General features: G+C 37.8%; 1 protein-coding gene across 2 annotated transcripts; it reads right to left on the bottom strand.

Annotated features, from left to right (window-relative positions):
- Positions 1-876: 876 nt before the first annotated feature.
- Positions 877-25,667, bottom strand: ZNF326 (zinc finger protein 326). 2 transcript variants are annotated; one of them, XM_071750663.1, is made up of 13 exons: positions 25,491-25,664; positions 24,914-24,988; positions 20,336-20,462; positions 17,865-18,270; positions 15,035-15,233; positions 13,652-13,686; positions 12,645-12,732; positions 10,336-10,450; positions 9,247-9,394; positions 8,841-8,940; positions 7,360-7,490; positions 6,369-6,464; positions 877-1,610 (listed from the first exon to the last, which is right to left on the bottom strand). In XM_071750663.1, exons 1-13 carry the CDS (start codon positions 25,504-25,506, stop codon positions 1,446-1,448), a joined length of 1,701 nt encoding a protein of 566 aa, XP_071606764.1. In that variant the 5' UTR covers positions 25,507-25,664; the 3' UTR covers positions 877-1,445. The 2 variants fall into 2 exon arrangements, with proteins under 2 accessions (XP_071606764.1, XP_071606763.1); XM_071750662.1 differs by lacking the exon at positions 24,914-24,988 and having other exon boundaries at positions 25,491-25,667.
- Between the last annotated feature and the right edge of the window lie 917 nt (positions 25,668-26,584).

The following is a 26,584-nucleotide window of genomic DNA, read 5'->3' as shown; positions in this document are numbered from 1 at the left end:
ATCTCCACTCAGTTTGGAGTAAGCCAAGAAGGGGAGGGAAAGAGGGCAACAGCTTACCAGGAATCCATGTCACCTGCAACAGGCAGCCACCACTCCCTCTGAAATCACTTCTATTCTCTGTCAGTGATAATTTGATGAAACATTAGCTACAAGAGGGACTCAGCAAGTCCGTGGAGAGTCCCCTCTAAGTCTACAGAAAAGGGTAATTTTTTCCACTACAATCAGTTGCCTGCCTCCTATTCCTGCCATTCCCCCCCCCCCCCCCAAGAAAAATTGTCATCTAAGTTCAAGCTCTTGCTTAACACACCAAAATCTAACCTATGTCCACTCTCTGCTAAACACTACTTGTACATACCAATAGCTACAAATTAACACAAATTTCTCCTACATAAAGATGCACGAATTACTTTTGAAATTTTGAAAAAAGATTCCCCATAATAACCAGAACAGACTGTACAGTTACTTCTGTCAAAATACCACATTTAGGTTAAAATTATTTAGGGAAAAATGGTGCTAATTATTTAGCTGTACTCAGAAACAGTTAAGACATTTCCAGTTCTCATTAGTCAAAAGCCAGATTAGAAGGAATTGTGGAAAAACACAAGTGTACTTATGCAGATTTCCAAGAAAGAAAACAGTGCACAGCATGTAAACATTTTGAAAGCATGATGCTTCTCCTATGAACACTATGAAGATGACAGTAGTTATTTGTCCTAATAGGTGAAGTCTGAATAGATCTAAAACCAGCAGTAATAAGTCACTAAGATACAACTAGAAATGTTAAGTAATTTCAATCATAGTATCAATCAAAAACCAATTTGAACCCAACCTGGTAGTCAGCATGGGGAAGTAACTGAAATATTTAACTACAGACACTTTAAATGGTGACATCTCAAGTGTTTTATTGCTACAAACTGGTACATCTTATCACAAAAAGCTACAAGGCATATTATTATAACACATACTGTATTATACAGAGTGCAATGCAGTCCCCAAAACAGCCACACTCAACAGCACAGTTTTTGAAGTTACTCCTTCGGTACTAAGAGGTAAATAGTATAATCTTATGCCCTACAGCATTTAATATATTTACCCCACAGACCCACCTTTCTTTTCAACTGATTAGACCAAAAATTGTTATATCCAATTTTCAATACACACATCAAAAAATAGGATGCTTAAAAAAATATACAACACAATGTTTTAATCAGCTTTAACAGTCAATTTGCTATAAAAAGCTCAACTAAAATAGTCTTAATTTTACTTTAAACAAAATCAGAAACACAGAGGAATTATATAAACAAGTTCTCCATGGAATGGAATGCATGCATATGGTGGGGAATCTTCAACAACTTCATTTGAGACTATTAAAAAGTCTTAGCCGCCTTAGAGCAGAAATAAAAAGCTGCTTTGCCCCTCCCTAATACATTTTCATTTTCTTGCACTCAGTTATCTTCAGTGTGGTCTAAAGTGAAGTCAGTTTGCTCTTCAGTTTCTTCTTCCTCTTCTTCCTCCTCTTCTTCCTCAGCCTCAGCTGGTTCATCAGCTTTCTCCTCTTCTTCTGCCTGCTGCTCCTGCACCTGATCATTCATTTCAAATGGATTTTCACCCTGAAGCAAAAGATTGAAAACAAATTCTTAAATATTTATTTCAAACATAAAATGAAACAAAACTTAACACTTCAGTGAATGTAAAGGGCAGCCACCAAGAAATGCTGTGGTATTTATACAGCTTTTTAATAGTCTGAGGTTTTCTGCAAGAAAACCCAAACAGATTTGATTTAAAATTTGCAATACCTCATTGCTATGCCCTCTGGAAACTGGCATCCCAATAAACTACTTTAAACAAAGCAGAAATGGCATTGATAAAAAGCCAAAGTATGTTATACACAAACCAGAAATTAAATTTAATATTCAGAATATTAAAATTACATGACAAAGTTTCAACACATTTTTATTAAGAACTACAGGTGCTTTCTTCTTCTCCCCAATTAAAACAAAATCTGAACAGAAGATTTTTTATTTTTCCTTACCTTCACTCTGAATAATTCCACCAAAAAGGCAAACTCTTCATAAATTAAAAAGAAATCTAGGCTTAATTACATTGACTACCCTGAAATTCACTCCATTGCTGATATCAGATTTCTCAGACAGAAAAATCAGATTTCTCAGACAGTACCTTGGCCTTCTAGTTTGACATTTTCTCTATTTCATACAGTAATTCAGTACAAAGCATACCTCACTTTTCACTTGTTTCAGATGTTTAAGAACTATGAACAATCAATATGCAACAAACAACAACATGAAGTATTGGGAATTCCTTTGCTAAAGGCTTCTTTCACAAGCAAATATCTGACAGAGCAAGTCTGTCAGAGCACATGACACCAACCACTAACTACACTAGAGCTGGGATTTCAACAATATTATTTAAAAGATCAGCCAAAATAAAAACTGAGTATTAGGCCCCTCATCCTTTTTTTGCTTACTTATAAAAAGAAGCAAATACTTTTCCTTCAGTTATATTTTTCAGGTAGGGTGTTCCAGTGGCCTACAAATCACTAAACAATTAGAAAGCTATACAAACATTCAGCAATTATTCCAGGTCTCAAAATAATTTTATGCACACACTTTGTAATGGCCAGCCCAGAGCACCCAGATGATAGTGTCTATTGAGCCCAATCAACTCATGGCCTAATCAAAGACACAGGTGCCACATATAAACCCCATGAATAAGGTAATATTTAAACTTTAAGATAATAAGTTCTGCTTTTTTAGAAGCAGATTCTCATAGGTAGAGACATAAAAAGCTGCTATCACAACTTATCTGAGTTCTAGGAAAAAAAACCCCACACCCCAGTTAAAACTCATGCCAGCTTTAGATGATTATTACTGTCAAGCACCATGGAACACCAAAGAGTATCTCACTGAATAGGTAGTAGCATCCAATACTAAAATACCAAAAATACCAGCTCAGTAAATGTGCCACTGAAAAAAATTTCTCTCATGCTTCAGATTTAGACATGCTTGACTTAGGACAGGTTGGACCAATGGTCCAAAGTTAAGTGTATGAGATTTAACAAGGCCAAATGCCTTGTTACACCTGGGTCATAACAACCTCGTAAGTTACAGAGCATCCAAACCTGAAATTAAGGATCAGTGCAACTTCCCCCATGTGTACACATCTACTTTCCTTTTTGGACAGAAGTGCATAAGACCCCCTGACAGCAAAGATATTAGTGACATTTTTCCTGGGTTCAGTCAAATGTTTTCCACCACATTTGGGTACAGAAACAAGGATTTCCAAAGACAGGCCAAAATAAGCTCATTACTGAGCAAAGAATACTCCATCTGGTTAGCTTCAAACACACGCTCATCAAGGGACATTAGCAGAGGGAAGACAGGTAGGTTCCGAGTTTCACTTGGCCTAATGGAAAGCACTGTTTCCTAGCAAAAAAGTATTTTCTCTGTAAGTGATTCACATGGATACCAGAAGCATACTTTACACTGATTAAAATCCTCTCATGTCTAGGCTAGGCATAATGATGAATTGTAACTGGATAAACTTGTTTTAGGATAAACTTCTAAAAGGACTGCTTCCACAGTCCTGCAGACAGCTTCTGAATGTCCCTGACTCCTGGGGACGAGCCACAGAAAAATGTTGCACTTCATTCCTGTGAATACAGTATGACATTTCCAGCTAACCTACCAGAACTGGATACAGCATACTACTACTGGCTGAACTGAAGTACCGAGATATTTCTGGCTCTATACACAAATAATAATAATTTTAAAAAGATTAGTTTGATTTCCCCAACTGTTTTTTTTTTTTTCAGAGAAAAATTCACTTTTCAAATTCTCAAACTGCAGAAAAAGCTACTGCCCTCAAGGGGAAAATCATAACAACTGCACTATTTTCCAGTGATGTAGCATCAGAAGCATCCAGCACACCAAGCAGAGCCAATTTTGATGCTAGCTGATTTTGACAGCCACACTGGTCCCATCATCCCAGATGATGTCGTAAAACAAAACAAAAAACTCTGAAAAGAAGAACATAGGCACATTGCTGAACTTCTGCAGAAAGACTTGATGATGCCCAGGGAGCATAAAACCACAAGCATATTAAGTAGTTTATTCCTAAGAGATATGTTCTTCGGGTTTCTTGTCTCAAGATTGTTTAAACTGCATAGAAAGCTGAAGTCTGTGAACTGGTATTTAAAACCAAAGCTTTGGGATTCAAATGTCCCCAGAAACCAGTCTGTATTTATAACTGGTCTCACAAATCTGATGCAGTAAGATACCAAAGTCTGCCTACTTGACCAGTAAACTTCAGAATGACTTCACTAAGACATGTGATCAAACAGCCCGGGAAAAAGAAGTTCACCCTCTATGACTCTTCTCTAGAAACATCCCAGCAGCTTTTAATCACAGGCATCATTCTACCTAAGTAGCTTTAAAGGGTCCAAAACTGGAATTACAGAGTTGTCACGACTAGAGCTAGTCATGACTTCTTGACATGGTAACTTTTTGCCTGAGAAGCAAGATGGTCTTCTCTTCCTCTTTTTTATACAGGGACTTGCTACAGGTTTATAAAACTTCCAAGATGATTGTTTCAGAGTAGCCTGCAGGTACACTGTGGTGGATTTTCCCCCTTACCACTCTCTTTTAACATGGATGTAGAAGAGTGAGAAACAAAATACCTCTAAAAAAAGCCTACAAACAGACTCTGGAAGCTTAGAAGATTACCACAGAGGACTAACACTGAGGAAACAGAGGGCTCTTTTAATAAGCCAAGGTAAGAAATAATCCTTTCAAGGATCTTTGATTAAAACACCTACAATGAAGATACCAAATAAGACCAAGAGGAAAGTTTTCTTGCATGCAAAGGGAAGGATACAAACAGCATGCTGATAATTTAAGAAATTAAATAATAATAATGAAATTAAATAGTGTAAAATATGGTCACCAGTACCATTAGGATCATATGGATCACGTGCAAGTTTTGACAACTGGAAGCCTCATCTTTGGTACAGCAGTTTTCTGGAAATGGAGGAGTGAGAGGGAAAAGCAAGTCTGATCTTTATCTCAAAGCAAGCTATTCTTAGCTGTAATAAGGATTTCCCACTTCTGGAAGACTGCAGGCATGAAATGCATCCACTGCATGCTTTGATTCATCACATGCTGTGGTGTGGACTCCTTCAGTCTACTGTTGATTACAGCTTTGGATGAGAGGAATTTCAAAGCCAGAAGCTACATGTATCTCACCAAGCAGGTGCTGCTGAAAGTGTACTAAGTTCAATCCACCCCAAGAAACAGCAGTTGTAGGCATTCTGAAAATGTCACTGGTCTGCTTGGGAAGACAACCTTGAAAATTTTATCTTCCTCAGTTTTCCAAGTGACCAGTGACAGATTTCCATTTCCCCTTTTATCAGTGCCCCACTAGGGGGCTGTCCAAGACAATGCACACACAGAGAGCAGGCAGTAAGAAACACCAGGAGAGATGGCTTCAAACACAGGCAGATATTCTAGGCTGTGGTACCTGGTCATTTGCTACCTTTTCTTAAAAGATACAGCACAGTTGTCTGAAATGGATTCACCCATGCAACCCCATAATTTTGCAGGATATGACTCATTTGACATTTTAAATCACAATTAACTTCTGCATTAGCTTGCACTTTGTCATAATTCTGCAACATGATATTCCTTTGCCTGAAAAAATCTTGCTTAGGCACAGGCATAGTTACAAATCAATTAAAAGTAACTACAGAAATGGCCAAAAATGGTACTACAGAAAAAGTCACTGTTAACTCAGAAGAAAAAGTCCCACATTTTGCTAAAATGAATTCAACTGTTTCTCAGGCTACGTATCTGCAACATAGACTACAACACCTCTCAGATACTGTTTTAAGGTTTCATTTTTTGTATGCTGCCATGAACCCTAAAGATTCCATGGAATAAATGTAGATGAGTAGTGTGTGCACTGTACTTTATTACAAAGCTACATGCTGAAGCCTTCACTTCTAAACTGACTCATCTGCAGAGTGTTCTGTGCTCTAAATTTAGTACTACATACAGAGTTAAAGACATTGCTAACACTTTCCTAAAGCTTACTTTTTTTTTTTTAAGAGCATCTCATTAAAAACTGACAGATACACATATGACTGGTAAACAGAACAAAAAGCTGGTAGATCTAAAGGTAATAATTTTTCAGCAAAAGACACCGAGTCTGACAAAGTCCACTAAAAGTATATTGTCTGTGAGCTACCTAGAAGGCAGAAACAGAATATAGAGCATTAAGGTTAAACTCCATCAGCATGGAGGAAATAGTGGTATAGCAAATACCACACCACATTTTTTCCATTGGCATCTTACCTTCACATACAGCTCGTATCGTGCCTTGACTATAGGATTATTCAAGATACTGGTGGCAGTAAGAACACTCTCTCTTTTTATTTGTTCTCTGTAGGCCTGGGAAACAAATTTTACAGTCAGTAACTATCATGCATCTAATTCCCAGTATCACAGAAATCTGAATTCACAGTCAGCTTCTCTAGGGAAAATAATGACCATACACAGCAGCACAAAATGCTCATTCTTACCTTTGAAGTCTAAACCACATACAGAGGTCAATTAAGTTTGGTAGCATTTATAGTTCTTTCTTTAGCTTGATCAAAATATATATTCATGTTTTGCTTATACAACGAACTACAACCACACACAATTACCTGTTGTCATCTACAGATAACTTGCACACTTTCTGGATTACTTCTAAAGGTCTCTTCTGACCCAAAACATTCTATGAATCTAGGACATTCTATAATCACAGATTACTTTGGCAATCTTGCTTACCACAATAACTGATTTTTTCCACTCATGCTACTCTTTCCATCTTTCCACCAACTTCAATAGTTTATCATTATGAACTGCAACAGGGAACAATTCAGTACTATAGCTAATTCTAAACTGCTCACTTTTCTTCAAATTAGGAGGGTAGTAGCCAAGCAAAACCAAGACACCAGATTTGCTATTTTGCTGGAAACTTACATATTATATTTTACAATCTGAGCAAGAAAATCTTTACAAAACAAGTTCCTATAAAAAAAAAAAAGTTAAACCTAGTAACCTCAGGATTCACAACTGTCAGTTATTAAGCACACCAATAATCCATTAACTGAGGGTGCTTAAGCATTGGCTACTTCATGAGACATTATGGTTACAAAGTGTAATGAGGACATTCTAGATTTCTAGACAACAAGTAATACCAACAAGGACTTGGAAATTACTTCTACCGAGTACTGCAATATTCTCACCTACTACTAGATTATGCTGTGCTTTTTTTGTTTGTTTTAATAATATATCTTACTTGTTTTCCTTTTGTGTGATCAGGAGATTTTAAGTGCTGCTGAACAGAACTGTGTAATGCAGGAACATATACACTGCAAGCACTGCAGTGAACAGTCTCAACTTTCATCATATGGTCATCAGCAGTAACCCCTGCCAAAGAAGATGCAACAGATCATTTAACACAAAATGTGTTGTTCTAGGGAAATGGAAAGAGGTGACTGACTGTTTTACGCTGGCAAATCAGAGCTCTCAGTTGTTAATCACATCAAACTGAACCACAGGACAATATTCACCAGATTCAGGCAAGAAAATCAGGCTCTCTGAAGGCAATGTTTCCCACTTAGATACCCAACTCCTTCTCACCACCCAGGCAATTATGTTTGCTGCCTGAGCTTGACATATGAACATCTACCTGCATAACTAGAAGGGGGGAGGGGGGGAAATCAACAATCTAACTGAACTATTTAATGTACAAAAACACCATCTATTTAAAATAAACAATAACTAATATCCTTAAAAATACAGATTTTGATACAAGAAACAAACAAAAGCTTTACCAAAGCAGTTGGATTTAACCTTTCCCCTCACAAGAACAATTAAATTACTTCCTTGCCTCCCCTTGCCACCAGAAAGACACACATGCATCCAGCTCCTCTCACAAACTTCTGATCTGAATGTTCTGTTGGCAAACTAGTACTTAAAGCTAAACAGGCCCCCCAGTACTTCAGGAAAGTACATAAAAAGAGTTTGGGAAATTTTTAAGATGGTGGCTAAAAGTTTCTTTTAGCATTTCAATTAAAATTAAGGTAATACTCAAATACAGTTACTGCCTGAAGTAAAGGTACTCAAAGATGCCCTCTGTGGCTCTAGCATAACTTCAAAATCCTCAAGGGAAGGACAGAGTCAAAGGATCTGGCACCCAAAATGCTCTTGAAAACTGCCTGTAGGGCAGCCAAAGGGAAACAAATTTAGGCCAAGATACATCTTGGGTAACCAAGGAAGTACTGTGACTCTACTTGTCAGCATTCCTCAAAACAGCAGCAGCGATCCCTTGAATTATCCAGATCCTTGTCAGAATCTTTGACCATTATCACCTTGCTGCTTTATTACATGCAGTCTTTCAACTGACCTGCATCCACCTCTTGCCACTCCTCATGTATTATATTGAGTAAGACTGTGGCAACGCCCCAAAAATTCTGCTTGTCAAGTACCTAGCACAATATTATCTTACTTTCTGACAAGGATACTTGGATAGGAAGAAAAAAAAAAAAACCAAAACCAAAACAAAACAAAAAAATGCAGAATAAATAAGGTCTCCTGTCTCCCACTGTACTTACATTCCACATTGTATCAGAAATGAAGCAAGGAATCTCAACCAGGTAAAGATATGCAAAGTAACCATTTTAATCCAAATATTTTCTCAAATTTGAATAAGAATTGAAGGAGAAAGGGACAAGCAGAGGTCCACACTAAGCACTTCCACATAAAAAATATCTTTACCTTCCATTATATCTTTTTCAGCAGCTTGAGCATTTTCTGTTTGGTTACTTGTCTGTTGCTTACGCATAGCTGTCTTCTTGAATTTATTCACCATACACTCCTTCAGAGAGCCAGGAAAAAAAAAATGTAACATTTGATGTACAATTTTTCTTTTAAATATTACTCAGACTACCTCTCTAATAAAAAGCAATTAATTGCTGTTATTTTATAAGGCACTACTTTTAATAGGAAAAGTAATGCTATTTACAGACTATGAATTTGCTTCAACTTTAACTCTTGACTCAGCACGTTACTGAATTTCAAAAGGAGTAACAATGATAAATTAAGCCAAGTTTGATGATAAATGATAATTTGTAACTACATTCTAAAGTAAAACTATTATATAAATCAAAAATAGTCGCCTTACATGAAGAAATTCCATCACTACTTTGTCAAATTTGGTTTGCTTCTGGATATGATCCAATGTTTCCTGATGAGCTGCACTCTCCAGATGTGATTCAATTTCTTTTTCTTCAAATGTTCGAAATTTGCAAAATGAGCAAGTAAATGCCATTCTATAAAGAGAAACAATGTTACCATTAAAGAAACATTCTCCCTCTCTTCAAAAACAAGGATTTCACACACCTAATCAGAAAAGGAAAAGTGTTCTTTAAACAAATAGAAAATGATACAAAATCTCCAGTGTTAGGCCCTTAGGAAGGGTAAGTTTAGACCAGTTTCAGAGTAATCAATTAGCTACAAAGAAGATGAAAACTACTGAAATCAGAAGCTAGCCATTTAAAATCCAAATTATTCCATGAGTGTATCTACCACAGCTCTCTAGTTTGTCACCATTTTGAAGTACTGCTCACAATCAAGCCAGTCCATGACCTAATAACAAATAGTCAAAAGAATTCATTAAAAGCTAATTTTCCATACAAAAAGTATATAGTCCTTAAAAGGAAATACAGTTTCCTCAGCAAAATGAGTAAAAAGAATTGATGCTATTATCAAATAATGCACTGACAAGTTTTGTCCAGTGCTGGCCATTAGTCACTTTGTCTAAAAGTGAATTTGTCTAAACTAGTTAACAGTTACAAAATAGCTCACCATACATATAAAACCAGAATAAAGTAAATCTCTAACAGCTTATTAAGTCAGCATGACAATAAATTTAACTGAAATATGTACTTCAAAAGCAGTACAACTCTAATCTGCTTCTTGGGTATGCACTTCTGCACTTGTAAGAGAGAAAGGTTAGAAAATGGTATTTTCTGATACAGCAGAGGTCAAGTGAGACATCCTGTCTTTTGGGTTTTGGTTTGAGGTGTTTTTGCTTGTCTAGGCTATTATTTTGGTTTTGTTTTGGGGGTGGGGAGTTGGACAGTGACAGAAGGGTGGGGTTCTTTGTCATTTATTTGTTGCATTTTATTTTCTCAGAATCAGACCAAAGGGTCTTTCAGGAAAGAAGACCCTCTTATAAAAGGTTAAAGGGGAAGCAAAACACCACACAAACCTGTATCCATCACCATATTTTTCACTGTTCTTTTCCCTTCTACGCCTTTGCTTCTCTCTTCTGGCCTCAATTCGTCGCTTTTCTTCTTCCTCACTTTTACCTTCTCCTTTGCCATCTTCACATACAGTAGAAGGATTTTAAAAAGTTACATCCAAAAAAATAAAAGGAAGAAACAAAAATACAAACAGAAAGCCCATCAGTAAAAGTATGTCTTTCCTGTCTCCTCCACAAATACCTCAAAATGTACCTTTGGTACAGAAAGATCCTGTAACAAAGCAGCTCAGTGGCTTATTTAAACACTTCACAAGTTTTGCTGTTTTCTTCCTCTAAATGCAACCAATTTAAACACTTGCTTCTAACACTGAAAACTTCAGTTTAGGGGTTACACTCTAAATTACACTCATAAAAGTTTAGAACAAACCCTACCCCCTCTTGTGCCCAGTTACTAAAGGCCTCTTCAAGTAAGTGACCTAAAAAAGTACAGGGGATACAGGTGGAGAAACAGATCTATTTAAAACTCCTCATGGTTTTAGAGCACTAAAGCTACAACCCACTTACATTATTAAAAAAACCCAGAAAACAAAAAAACTCATACCAAGCAAAAACACTCACACACAACAACTAGATAATGCCACTCTTTTCTGCTGAGAAGACAGCTTCCAAAACCAAAAGCAAAGGTTTTCATAAAGGAGACAAGGCAGCATTCCATTAAGGTATGGTACCCACCCTGAACTTTACTATGTTTCACTAGACTTTCCTTGATTTCACAGAAATACATTCCAAAGATTTTAAGCTGAAGAAATAAACCAGTGAAATAACCATATGAGGGGAGGGAGGGAAAAAAAAAAACACAAAAAACTCCAGCATGACAAAGCACAAAAAAACCCAACTAAACCTTAAAAGAAGAACTTATTTTAATTATCACCTGGCACATAAATAAAGAGTACAAACAAATAAATTACTTGAAATTTGCTTTGCAACATTAAAGACTAAGGACATTGACTTATTGAAGAAGTTCATATACGTTTGTCTTTCCTGTGTCTACTTTAAAAGCCTATGGACAGAGGGAAACAGCATATTATTCAGCAAGTAATTTTAGAGCAGGAAAATAAGGATCACTTGGTTTTCATTTGCAGTTCTACTTCAGGAGAGGTCAGTCTCTACAAAATCTGCCCCTATCCAAAGAGCAACACAAAGTACAGCAGCATAATGAAAAAAAAAAACAAAAATTGCTAAAAGCTGTGTGTCTTGAAATATCACTGAGTACTGAAAACTTTTCCACTGACTAACAGCTGAACTTTCATTCTGGATTACCCTGAGGCTTTTCGTTTTATAGCAGACAGTTTTAATACTCTGATTCAGAAAAGAGAAAACTCATATCCAAAAGAGTGGAGTTTTTTTCATTCAATTTGAACACAAAAGATAACCACCTACAGAGTCAACTCCCATTACTGATCTCAGGATTTAGATTTCACTTAGTACCTTACCACCAGCCCTGGAGATGTGCAAAGAATCACTATTTAAATTACAATTCAAATCATCTAGTAAGACATTCTGTGGAGTGAAACGATCTATATCCTAATTCCTCAAGCTCACAAATGCAAGTGTCCTTCCTGTAACAAGCTGGAAAATGGAAGTCAGAATCTACACATGAACTGGGACTCCCATTTTCCTTCAGTGCACTTCCACACTTTTCAAAATGAAAAAAAACCTCACATAATTTTTAAAAATCCTATTTCAAGAAAAGAAACCACAACCAGATGGCTGTAAATTTCCAGCACTCCTTACCACCAGGTTAGACTACACGTGCAATAAGGCAGCACAGAAGGGAAGCTGCACTAGAAGTAGTTTCAGCCATACCACTGGATTTCTTTGTGTAAACTCGTAATTTTAGGTAAACTAATAATTAACCTGTTTCATTAAGATTGCACATGAAACACTGTGTTCTTGAAAGCAGATGAGTAACTAAGTACACTTCTACAAAAAGTGATTTACCTAGGATTTAAGGGGTTAAGCTGATCAGCTAGAGGGATAAATAATAGGATATGAGTGAGGAACTATAAACAACATTCAAGCAATGGAACATCCATAAGTACAGAAGACCATTTTACATCTGTTTCACAAAAGTTAACAGAAGTCAAACAACACAGAGATGATCAGAAAGCAGAGAGACAATTGAACGCAAAGAAAGACAACTGATAAATGGATGTAGAATTATCTTCTCCATGGTGTAAATTTTTAAGTTCTAAATCTATTCACACAAAGTCAAATAACTACAATACCTTAACTGACAAAGCAAAATTATTTACCTCCAAAAGTCTGATACCCAAGATCATATGCATCTCTTGTAAAGTCTTCGTATATAACAACTGCACCACTCGTGTCCACTTCGATTTCCTAATAGAAGTCAAATCCACAAGTTTTGTAAGAAAAAACCTCAACAAAACAGTATCATTTTATATCCAGAAAGACAGTGCAAATTACTTCAAATAATCTGTTACTTACTATTTTTATCAAATATGATGAAGGAGAAAAGAACTTACTATCTAGACAGACTCAGTGTACAAACACTTCAAGCTATGCACTTCTCCTTAATTCCTTGAAGCCTTTGTGAATTAGCTTCACAACTGTCTTCTACATTCTGACTTCCAATTCAGACTTTTAAATACTTAGTTGAGAATCTTAATACCTCCACTCAAAAAGAAAGAAAATAATTCCCCGGTGTTTCAACGTGGAACCAAAATACATGCACACACACACTTACTAATCCCATTCTTACACCCCCTTTCAACTGATCTTTCTGTAGGTGGGATCTAATCTCTGTAACATAAGAAAACAGCTGGTAACACTGTTTCTTTTTTTATTTACCCTCTCTCCTTGATGTGTCTTCTGCCTTATCCATTCTTCCTCATGCTCTTTAGTAATCACCCTGTCATTTTGTACTTTATTTCTCAGCTCACCCAAGCAGGTCATAGGTGTATAAATTCAAGCTGACTACCTATAGTAACATGAGAAGTGTTCATACGACAGCTCTCTGTGCATTACAAGAATAGGCAGGGTCTACAATACACTTAAAAATTCATTTTTCAGGCTATCTACACATGCTGAATGTACCCCCTTGAAATCAGTAGGGATTTCAGACTGCCATCAAAATACAACAGTTTTAAACAACGAGAAGAAAAAAAAAAGTTTGGAAAAATTTACTTAAGTAAGTGCCTTATTTTTGTAATCCTAGCTTAGTAATTATTAATCTTAATATATACCATACAAACTTATGAAATAACCACAATGTTTTCCAATTCTATAAAATCTTTACCTCTACATTAGAATCCTGGAAAGATGTCTTCATGTCTACAAACAAAATGAGGAAGAAATGAGTAATGTCAAATTGCTCTCACTCAATTTTAAAGCAATCAAATATTTCAGAAAAACAACTCAGAAAAAAGTGTTACACCACTAGGACAGTGTACATCTACAAATTATTTTTTTGTAATAATACTAATTATTATTACTAAATGTCATATCAGTTATCCTTAAGAATATAAACTAAGCAGTCTTCTAGAAACAAATCACCCATATCTTAACTACTGAAAACAATAAAGTCAAGACTGGTAGGACAGTATAATTTCAAGGTATATTTTCATTCACATACTGTACACCTATTACATCCAATTTTCTATCAGTAGATAGACACTTTTTAATTTTCAACTGCATGATATTGCTTAAGGCAATATCAGCTCAGGTCTCAGAAAACTGTATTAAGCTCAAAGTTCGCAAGGTAATTTTAAAAATTTTTCAGGTGCAATTTGAAACCAAACTATACAATTCTGCAGACCCAAATTACTGGGGAAATTACAAGCACACACAAAAAAACTGACTGCTGTACATGCCACTTATAATATTTAATACTCAAGTTTACATTCCCTCAAATCAACTAATTTATTCAAACCTCGTGACTTTTTATTCTCCAGCTTTGCCTCTAATAATCAGAGCTGTAGAACACCTTCAGGGAAGCTAAACAAACCAAGCACCACAGATACTTTGCATTTTTTATTTCCAATTTATCACATTTCCAGTTTCTCACATTTCCAGTTTCTCTTCATGACAGCATTTCGTTTATAAGAAACAGCTATCACTGCCTTTCATAAACTATTCTCTAACAATTTCCACTGTTTTCCCAGTTTGCCTCCCTTTCCCTCTCCTCTGCACTCACACATCTTGCCTTTATTTTAGCTGCACTGCAGCTGATGCTCTACTTTCTAGAGAATCTGTAAAAGTATTTTGACAGCAGGGCCCACATTTGAGCTGGAGCACATTTTGAGTTTTGGGCAGCAGCACCCAGGCTCATGCAAAGGCACATTTTAATATGTGTCCAGCATCATCACTTAAGGCTACCTGAGAACTGAAATTATTTACAGCACTAAAAACCTGCCTACAGAAAATATCATTAGAAAGTCTGAATGAAATACCCTTTAGCAGTACGTATCTGTACAAATCAAAATATTTAATTTAATTCAGCGAATTATCTTTGCAGTGGAAGAGAAGATTAAATTATTAAAATATCTTGTGGAATACTTCGAACACAGAAAATCAAGAATTACAAAACAACACATATGGTTCTCTTTCGAATTGTTAAAAATAGTTCCAAATTAATTAAAATAATTGTCAAAACATTCTAATTTTGGCACTTTTTACTTACTAGGTGATTTCTTCTGGCTCAGCTTCAAAACAGGTTTTGTCATTTTGGGTTTCTTAACAAACGTCCCACCAGGTTTGTTATATGGCTGTGGTATCATTTTTCTTTTTATCCCTCGTGCAGCAACTGCTGCAGGACTGGGTTTGTTATGATAGTCAACAACAATTCCAGGTCTGTGCATTCCTCCAAAGTCTCCCATATGCTGAAAATTTGTGAAATCAAGAGAAAGGTATTAGTAAATGAAATCAATAGAAATAAAACAATTATGTGGTACAATAAAACCATTAAGTAAAATCTGTTTTCTAGAGCAAAATGCAGGGGAAATTTAAGCTCCCAGTCTGATGTTGTGTTGTGCAATGGCTTTACGGGTGTTTGTCCAGTAGAAGAAATACATAGGCACAAAACGTGTTTCTGCTTATTCAGAACCATTGTCCAGACAATGAACATATCTATCAGAGTTCATATCTCAGCCTAACACCTTGGCTCCTCTCTTCAGATTCTCTAGATGATGAATGACTTCCACTTCTGGGAAAAAACAGAGCTAACTGACCCAGTTTTTGACACTTTATTTAGCAGTCATTTAAAAAAAAAAAAAAATTCTTTATGCCAAACAATCAGGAAGTAAGCTCACTCTCTTTTACTTATCTTTCCACAGAATTCAGTGAATTCAGAATTTAGAAGTTCAGCCTGGAGGGAATGATACAAAGCCACGGTAGCAATAGAAATGAAAATTCAGTTGAAAGACTACACCTTTCTATTTCTAAAATATTGTACAGTTCATTGTGGATACTTGTTTATGAAAGTTACCCCTGTAAAAGTATAGCATAAATGAGCAATCTGAAGAGGGAGAATTTAGGTAAGCTGCAGTATTTTCAACACCATTAATATACTTCTTAATTTAACTCAATTATCTCATTAATAAAGGGCAGAAGAGAGCCCACTGACTGGACGGGTCACATGGATAAGCAGAAATATTTGTACTATCATAAGAATTAGTACTACACTGTCAAAGAACACAAAAATAACATCAGCATACTTTGTGAAAAGTATGACAGTTTTTAGGCAAATTATAAATTCAAGACAATGTACCAAAAATGGCACTTTTCTTAATCAGAAGTCCATGCACAAGATCTTCACGTTAATTTACTTTGTTGAGATAGCTACAAGTACAACCTAGCATGTACATTTACACTGTACACATATAAATTTGACATGGAGTATGCACTTGGCTAAGTGTTGGGGTTTTTTTTTAAAGTCTATCTATTAAAGGTGCAATGCATTTTACACATGGTAAGTAGTTCAGCCTTCACATTCTCCTGTATTACATAAAATCACAAACTAAAAAGATAAATTTCAAAAGCAAAAAAAGAAACTTGGTTTGTAACTGCATACATTGGATACTTGGTTATAACTGCACAAAACTTTCAGATCTAAATGAGTTCTGAAAGGATGGCATCCAAGCTTAAGAACCTAAAACTTTCAGATTTACAAGCAGAGAAACAAAGATTAGAATCTATTTCTCATAGCATGCTACATGCTAGCTAGCAGTCATGTGCAAATCTGAACTAGAATTTGAATATGGCAACTATAGTACTCAAGAATGCTACAAAGTACACTTCTGAAACAAAACCACCACACAATCAGGCATTTGAAGACCCAGTAAAAAATCTCTCTAAACTTCAAGCTACAAACAAGTTGTATGGCTTAATATTGAAGAACTGCTTCTAAAATAAGTTATGTCACACTTAAGAATTTTTAAAGTTACACCTAGAGGCATAGCCAAAGAAGTGTGCACAGAATTCTTCATGATTAAGAAAAAAATCAACCAAACAAAAAAAACCAAACAGGATCAGGACTGGAATTATAAAACCACAGTAAAGGGACACCATCAACTTAAGAGTTAGTACTTCTGTTAGGATTTTTTTTTTTTTTAATTCTCTTCTGTTTTATTTTTTTATACCATTTAACATTTAGTATTACTTCCCCAAATAGCAATTCACTATGTGTTCAGTTGAAATTGGTGTTTCTTGGACACAAAGTTCTTAAATCCTACACTGGAAAGGAATACACTGGAAAGGAGCTAACACATAAGTCTTCAAAATAAAATGTATGTAAGTAACAAGTGAAGCCACACCATCTGGAAATTAAGCTCAATTCTGTGAAAGGACCTGATTTCAAGTTGATGATGTCCCTTTAGCCATACTTTAATTTTGAAAAAGAATCACTGTAACTGCTAACCATCCACCTTTGCCATTTCTTCCCCATCGCTCTTCCAAGACACAAGTCAGAGTACAAATTAAGTTTAAAAGACTTGATGTTTGATAAAGCATTTGTACAGCTTAAAGAAGTAGCTAAAGTTCTATGTTTACAGGAAACAAAAACTAGTCTAGCATTCACAACCTAGGTTTTATTTTTGCTTATACATTGCACCTTTAACCTACTCAAAACTTCAAAAGACTTTGAATTAAACTTATACAATATTCAAGAATTTCCCCACCAGCAGTAAATATGCTGGTGTTCCCAAGGAAAAATGCAAGTCCTTTTAATCCCTTTTAGACCAAACCTATTACTTTTATCTTCACCTTTCAAACAAAAGGAGAGATTTAACAAACCTTATGAACCTTGGTCTTCTATTACTCATTACTTTCAAAAGAAAGAGGGACTGCATTCTGCTTGAAGACAGCTTCAAGGAGGTAAACATTGTCAACCATGGTAGTTTGCTTGGACAAAAACCCCGCACTGTACTGAACAGTGCATTCATTTTAAAGCAGTGGTCTTGAAAGGGTTTAAAAGAGTGTCTAGTGAAAAGAATCTGAAAAGATTCTGTACTTACTCCTCGGCCTCGGCCTCTGCCTGTTGATGGTCCTCCAAAAGCATCATAGTTTCTGCTTCCAAATCCACTTTCAGGATAAGCAGGCGTTCCTCTCCCCCGAGAGCCTACAGGTGCAGGCTTCATATGGGGTGAAGAAAAACTGCTGTAGGAAGAGTAACTCTCTCTTCCTCTGTCCTCCATAAACCCAGGCCTCAATTTTGAACGGGAGTAAGGTGCTTCCCAGCTAGACCCGCCCTGGTTTCTACCTCCGAAAGAGTCAAGGCTATTCCGGTAGGAGTTGTCAAATCGACCACCATAACTACCTCCGAAGCGGCTTTGTTCGGGTTCATTATAACCATAGCCAGATCTGTACAGATCTCGCCCACCCAGAGAAGACCCGGAGTCGTAAGACTCATAAGGTCCAAACCTGGAAAAGTTGCACAGTGAGGAGAAAAAAAAGTAAGCTTACTAATGTTATACATTTCAAAAGACAAGTTATCAGTTGACATTTATCAACTAAAGTCAATTTATTACTATACTGTCTGTACAGTTGTGTTATTGTTTAATCTTGATTAGGGCTGGGCAAATCACACCATGACCAGATAGAAAGCTATCTGAGACATTTTTGCTACAAACAATTCTAAAGTTCAGTATGCCTGAACTTTGCTTACTTAAAATTTTCAGCAAGGTTTACTTACTAAAACATTATTAGAGCCCAGCCCTAGTCTCATTAAAATAGTCACCTCCACACATTCACAGGCTAGTGAAACTCCTTTCTTCAACATCATGCCCTCATATTCTAACAGTTAAACAGCAGTCAAAAGGCAGCTTAGTTCTGAACTGGGAAATTTTTTTTTAATTTTATTTTATTTTTTTTAGTGCTATAGTTGCGAGTTTTAAACACCCCAGAGTTCTAACTTTAGAGGAAAAATACAAACGCTCTTCCACTCACATTTGTATTTCTTTGAAATTTTCTCCCCTGTAGTAGTCAAATCTCCCAAAGAGTTCATGATCTTCAGTATACTCATCTTTCACTTGCAGACCAGTAAGTCTAGCAACTCAATATTTTGAAAATCTGCCCAATGCATGTAGAGTGGACACAAAAACAGTCCTTGGAATTTCAGACCAGGGTAACAAGGAGCTGAAATCTTCACTTATTTACCAAGAGTTTCCTTTAAGGGGGTCAGGCTAGAAATCATCAGTATCTGATGTTATCACTTGGAAGGGAAACACAGTGTCCCTGCAGGGTTATAACAGGGTGACTGAGCAGGAGTTGGAAAAGACAACCCCTTGACTGATAAACTAGAACAGACTGTCTACAGTAGAATGACTGTCTACAGTAAACTTAATGCCTTCATTTTAAAATGTTAGCCTCAGAAGACCCAAAGCTACACAGAAATGCCACTGTCCACAAAAAAAGCCCATGCACAATATTAACATTACATAGCAAGAGACGTTTCGGTGTTCAAGTATTCATTCAACCTCAATCATATGCAGATTACTATATGGTAGGTACAGCTCATTCCTGAATCTCTGCTCCAACTTTTAAGTCAATCTTTATGTTAACCATTTAGCAAATTATACTTAACTGAAATGTTTAACAGAACCATGCAGCAAAACACAACACTTCTCCAACCTCACTGCTTTAGTACTGTCCTTGCCCAGTGGCACCGCAGTGACTACAGACAAGAATCATACAGTAGTCTGGCTACAGCCAGACAACAATTCAAGGGCGCACACAAGAAAACCATCAGATTATCCAAGTTTTCTTCAAATTTTATCCCCCCCCCCGCCCCAAGACAGAATCACTATTCTGAAAAGCATGTTTCTTTGAATATGATATTAAGACCTGTATCAAATCAGCTGCTCCCTACTGTTTCTATTTGAAAGAGCAACAGTAATAGTATCCTAGCATCAAATACACAACTTTAAGACCACTTCATCAGAATTTTTATTTTTAGACCAATCCATCTTACAAAGCAGCCCAGAACATGCACACAGTTTTAAATGTAATCAGTACCTGCCAATGAAATAATCTGGACATGACTTTCAGATTCAATACCAGTATCACTGAGCACTGCACATTCAAACCAAAGAACACGTACCCTAAATGTTCCTTGAAAACGGAATGTTGATAGATTCAGTCTAAGGCACTAAACCAGTTAGGTCTAGTCTGCTATGTCAGAAATGGTACATCAGGCCAATCAGCTACAAACTGCTAGCCATTACTGAAAAATAAAACTTTTTCCATTTTCATTCAAAAACACATTGTTTCACCATCAAAGTTTTTCCACAAAAATGCTGATTATTACAAGCATCTAGCTCCTACACTTTAGTATTTGCCAGCATTTATCAAACAAGAAGACTCTGAACAAAATCGTTCATCCAAAATCATAACAACATGCCTCAGGAACACTTAAGTTAGAAGACGGAATGATTTAAACTTAAATTGGATTTGATCGATTCTTGGGACAACTGAAGGATTATTTTACCTGTTACCACCACCACCACCTCCTCCGCCTCCACCTCCATGACTCTCCATCCCATAGGATTGGTTAAGGTAAGAGTCCATGGATCGTGGGCCACCATAGCCTCCATGCCCATAATCACGGTCCATGTCTAAAAAAAGAGCAGAAAAATGTTTATAAAAAAGCAAGCAAGAAGTCTTATTAAGTAATCTAGTTTAAACTATCAAGTAAAAAATTTACTCTTTGCCACAGTGCTTACAAACCAAATACAAAACTGCCAGTTGCAAACCAATTTTGACACTGTGCTGAGGAAAGCTGTGTCTCTTTGTAATTATCTGAGCACCTCAACTGAAATCTAGTTCGTAACTTTTTCCATTAGTAGATAACCCCAGATTATTGTTCTAACAGCTGGAAGCAGACGCAAGTTTTAAATTCAGAGAATTAAGTAGAGAAGCCCCGTACAGAAGCTGTCAGAATTTAGTGGAGAATTAAGACCACTTCCCTCCTTTCTTAACACACACAGCTCACAAGCATGTGCCTTCTCTACCCAAAACCAGAAGAAACCCCTAACACTGACAGACCTTGGGTCAAGGTTACAAGCTGTCATGCTGCAATGCAGATTCTATATATAGGCTACAGTCAAACAAAAGGATTTTCTCCAATCTAGACCAAACAAAAATCCACCCAAATCAGCACTGAGTTGCAGTATACTAACTGCACTAAGATGTTGGTGTTTCATAGCTAAACCAATGTCTCTTCCTAGCAGCTTTGTATCTTGTAATGAAGTACAGCGAAAGAACCAACTTTTTCCTCAACACTGGAACTCCTATGTAAAAGTTCTGGTTGAAGAATCACTCAAATTCAAAGCACTAAAACAGTGTTTAGATCTGTGTAATGACTATGATGCACTGTCTTCCTGTACACATCATTTGCACTCCACTGTCATTCTAGTGAACAAAACTGCTTCCCAGTACCAACACTAACTTTTGGATGATACAGAGAAAGCCTATCAAGTCAAGCCTCACACAAAAGATAACACAGATGAGGAAAATACAGTGGAACACAGGAAGGGTAAAAATAAAACCACACAAAAACCTGTCCACTCTGAAAAGAGTATGCTATACATTTCAAAACCTCCAAGTATAAACCATCAATTTTTCCAGAAGATAAGACGACATTAGGCTCAGCTGAAGACATAACAAATTTTCCTGTTTAAAGAAACATACTAATACTGTGTGTGCCTCATTTCATGAAAATACCTGTATTGATGAAAAGAAGTATATATACTATTTCCTGTCTGTACCTGCCTCTTCTTAGAAGCAGAGCCATTGTAATTTACTCTTACATCTGTGAACAAAAATAGTGGAAACGGTATTGAGCCGACTACCACTTTTACAGAAACGTTCTTAGCATGCCTGAATAGAGACTCACACAAACTACTATCTCCTGTTGATCTCCACTTAAATACCATATGTACTTTCTAAAAAATCAAAAAGGATACTTCTGAAATAAAGTCTTTTAACATGGAAGTCACACTGCACCTTTTCATATTCCTAACATACAAGATTCTGCAGCAAAGCAGAAAATTAGCTTTTCAAAATACAGATCATGTGGCAACACACAGCATCAACCTGAACTGCAAAGTTACTTTTTAAAGAACTGAGATGACCAATAGAAGCATCTACTATTCCTGTCTGGTGTGACTGAATTATCTACCACCTAACCCAGTGGAAAAGTCTCAAGACTGCCTACACAAAGATGTAGGCCAGTAAAAAACAGTAAGGTAGTCAAAGTAATTCCAGTTTCACAAAAATTAAGGTTAGATGAGGCCCTGGTTACCCTCAGATGGTGGTTTGTTTGTTTTTTTTAATACAGTGTATCTATCAAAGACAAGGACATTCTGAAAACTAAAATACGTGATCTGAAAGTACCCAAATGAAAGTACCTTAGTTTCACCTGGTTTGATTATCTACAGAACCTGAGGTGGCACAGTAGTAATTAGGTTAGGAATTGAAGAGATGACTCAAATGATTTAACAAGAAAGAATACAACATATTGTCAAGACCCATGCCACTACAATCCAAACCTATTACAAAGTAGTAAGTAGTGACTAGTACTGTCCATATGCCAGTTTGTTAGTGGGAAGAACATGAAAAAAATCACATGCAAAAGAATTCCTTGAAAAAATGGTTTGGAGCACAGGTCTGAAATTTTTTTTTCTCACTTTTCATTTCTACATCATACTTGAAGTCCACTGGGGTAGGGGAGAAGGGAGAAGAGTTAAGTGAAAGGGGGAAAAAAACCCCTTACTACCTCTAAAATAAAAAAGAATGGGACACTAAAATCCAAGTTCAACTTAAAAGTTAAAATGTTAATGCATATGCATTCCTCCAGATTAAAAAAAAAAAAAAAAAAAAAAGCAAACCAAAAAAGGCCTATCTGGTGGAGAGATTATGAAAAATAGCTGTAAAATAAATAACAATAGCTAGCAAAGAAAAATCAAGAGATCAAATTTTTATTAAGAAGAGGACTAGGAAGTAAAACACCTATTAGACAAGACTCAGAATCCCTTAGTACAAAGAACATAATTTAAGAGAAAAAGCTTAAGATCAGAGAGCACTCAAAACACATTCACAACAAACAAAAAATAATCCTTTTCAACAGTGTTCTCAGTGTGGAACTTAGAAAAAAGGCTAGAAAGATGATAAGAATGAGAAACATGACAAATAAGAAATTAAAATAAAGTTCAGTAAAAGTAACCTTTAAGCAACAAAAACCAGCTTGAATAATGCTAAATTTCCCTGTGTTTTAAAGTCATAGTCCACAATAACTACAGCAAACTTAAGGCTCCATTGTGCAACAACAAACAACATCCTTCCCAGCCACATTACATTTTTTGTAACACTATGCTTGCTTTAATGTCACAACCTTGTCATTACATACAGAAAGTTTAACACCCAGTCCCATGCAAAACAAGGAACCAATCTAACAGTATAGATGAGATTCAGGAATAGAAGCAAATGCCATTTCCCCTTCCAGCTTAAAAGGACAATCATTAATTAATCAAAATATTAACATGAATAGTTAATATTTGCTAATACTTGCGCTACTTGTATTAACTGAATTTATTCTACAGGCTATGTCACTTCGAACCAACTCATCAGCAAGGGACAATAGTGTAATTATCGTGGTCGTTAACTATTCAATGAAAAGTGCTTCACACCGGCTAAAAGTTTCCAGCAAGAAGAGACTTGCCAAGAACTCAAATGAAAACTGGGTGAAGACTGAAACTCTCAACATTCATCCTCTATTGCCATCTACTGGAACCCTAGAAAATAGCTTTTAGCCCACTGCACAGAACTGGGATAAGACAAAGCTTTATTCATGCCTCACTAATGAACATACAATGCATAAACACTAATGTTAGATGCTTCAAGCGTCATACATAATATTTAGATTTAATAATTATTATTAATATAAAGCTTAATTATGAAAACTATTATTATACAGATGTACATTAAAGGAACAATCTTAACTGTACAACATACAGTTGACTGGTTACTTCCCATAGCATGATCTTGGATTTACTTTAATACTACTGTCATGAAATCTCAGAATGGCAGGTTCTACAGATGAATGTTCCAGTAAGACACATAAAACTGCTATCTAAGATCCTTTTCTACTAAAAGGCTAAAGGATATTTAATTAGGAATCAACCCGGAAGACTGAAAAACAGGGCTATAACTTACATTTCACAGTAAAATAAACGTAATTGGCAAAAAAGCTAAGACTTAAGAAATGGATTGTAAAAATGGTCATATTGCAAGCAAAGACCTGTCTGTATTCCAATGTGCTACTTCAGAATAACAGCCATCAAGAATATAAAGAGATCCAATAGTAAACACTTAACGGATGCCATCTGTAAATGAAGCTTGTATACACTTTGTGGTAGTTTTAGTATTAACATTCTTTTTAAACTTGCTTGCATGCTGGCAACAGATGTCAACCTCATTTCTTGAGTCTTAGTAAACTCATAATCTTAAACATTTTACAAAAATCTATCTATTCCTTTTTGTTGCATCGATGTGATATTTTTAATACTGTAAAAACAAAAGCTAGTTTTTGGTCTATCACATTTACATTATACGTTTCCTATGTTTCTTCCCAAACTCTTAAAACTAAAAACCTAAAAAAGTAACCCAAGTAAAAAATCAAGCAGTTCCAGGTTGCGTTTTTTCCAATCTGTATAAATGGGGGAAATATCCTCTTTCTTTTTAATAGAAAAAGAATCAAATACAGCAGTCCATAAGAAAACAAATTACTGACTTATGCAAAAATCATTACCATATAAAAAGCTTGTATTCCCCCCATCCCCACTCCTTGATCTCACAATTTGGACTTGGAACGTGCAGGAGTTCATGCTGACATGCCCAAGATGAAAATCAAGTCTCACTCCCATACTCCAGAACTCCTCCAGAAAACAACATGTGCAGTCAAACCACATTATGTACTTTTAATAACCCGTTCGTTTTTTTGATTTTGTCAACACTGACTGTTCAGCCCCAACGCTTTTTACAGGTTAGACGTATTTATAACTCATACCTGAGACTGACCCACTGGGCATGTTCACACCACAATGCATGGGGGTATCTGGGAATCTCCAATCTCTGTCTTCAGCTGGAGAGGATGGGTCAGTGAGAATGACTTAGTGCTTGGCAAGAGCTGGAGGGGAGAGACAGGGAGCCGCAACGAGGGCGGCTCTCTCTCCTGTCGGATCTCCAGTCTCCTGACACGACCCCCTCACGGAGCTCTCCCCGAGCTCCCCCCGCTTCTGCCCCCGCCGCCCCCGCCCGCCGCCTCCCGCTCGCCCCCCACTCGCCCCGCGCCCCAGGGCTCCTCGCCCCGCTCAGGGCCTCGCCCCGCTCAGGGCCGCCCACGCCCGCGCCACCCGCCCGCCCTGCACCGCCCCCCGGGAGGGCCCTTCTCCCGCGCAGCCCTCCCGCCGCCGGCCGCCGCCGCAGCTCCCCCGACCCGGGAGGGACGGCGAGGACGTGGATGAGAGGGACTCCGTCCTGCGCCGAACAAAGCGGCCGCTGCCATTTTGAGACGCGGCCGGGCCCCGCGGCGGCAGCGGCGGCGGCGGCCGGGCCCTACCCTTGCTCTGGGGGTGCGCCCTCACCTTCCCCGTAGTCCATGGCGGCGGCGGCGAACCCTGCTTCCCCGGACGGCTGTAGGCAATATGCAGTAGACAGTGGGCCGTGGGCCGTGGGCCGCGGCTGCGGCTTCTCCCAATGGCGCCTTCCACCACAACGAGGCGGGGCGGGACCTGCGCGCGACGGCGGGGCCACGGCACGCGGCGATTGGCCCAGCCGCCGAGTCACGTGACGATTCCGCCCCGCAGAGGGGGCGGGGCCCGGGACCGGCGGCGGCGCCGCGTGAAGCGCTTGGCGGAGGGCGCCCGGAACGGCTGCGTCACGAGGGAGGCTGCGCAGCGGCCATCTTGGGCACTGGCAGCCGCCATTTTGCGTTCTGGCGTAGGGCCCGGTCGTGTTTGAAGCCGGTCCAGGTTACCAGCGGCGAAGCATCCACACCTTTGCCCTCGTGTACACACACATCCACACCCCTGAGGAAGTAGCCGCTGCAGAAAATGTCTCTCAGTGCATAAGTACCAAAACCTGCCCTTACTCAGAGGTACAAGGAGGGCACAGCCTGGTGGCAGCAAGCCCTGGGTGGATTCCCCGCAGCTCCACAGCCCTGTTCGTGAGAAGCCCCAGATCCTGGTGGCTGCTGCTTCTCCTGTTTACAAACCGAAAGCATTTTGCAAAATAAACCTTTTATTTAAGCAATGCCACTCCTGTTATGCCCCCTTTGATGAAACTAATATGTATTAACAACAGCTTACCTGTCAATCCCAGGACAAAGTATTTCAGGGTCTATAATGGGCTGTATCGCAACACTGACACTGGCCAACAGCGAACAGAGACTTCCATGGTGAGTGAGCTCTGAGGTACCACTGTGCTCCAATATGCAGCCGGGGACGTGAGGGAGAAACAGACTTTGCCCCAGACACATCCTTGGACCCAGAGTCCTACATGAAAATCACAGATGGAGAAGTATTTAATTCCTTACATTTCCTAAATGTTTTGCACAAGAATGAGAAAGAAAAGGGGGAAAGCATATAACCATGTGAGGGAGTTGGCAGTGAACAGATCTGACACAGAAAACCTGAGAAGCTGTCTCTTGAGAACAAGGTGTGGGTAACCTCCCGGGGCC

Source organism: Heliangelus exortis, chromosome 8 (genome assembly GCF_036169615.1).
Source record: "Heliangelus exortis chromosome 8, bHelExo1.hap1, whole genome shotgun sequence".
In the NCBI taxonomy this organism is placed as follows: domain Eukaryota; kingdom Metazoa; phylum Chordata; class Aves; order Apodiformes; family Trochilidae; genus Heliangelus; species Heliangelus exortis.
This window is presented reverse-complemented; position numbering and strand designations above follow the sequence as displayed.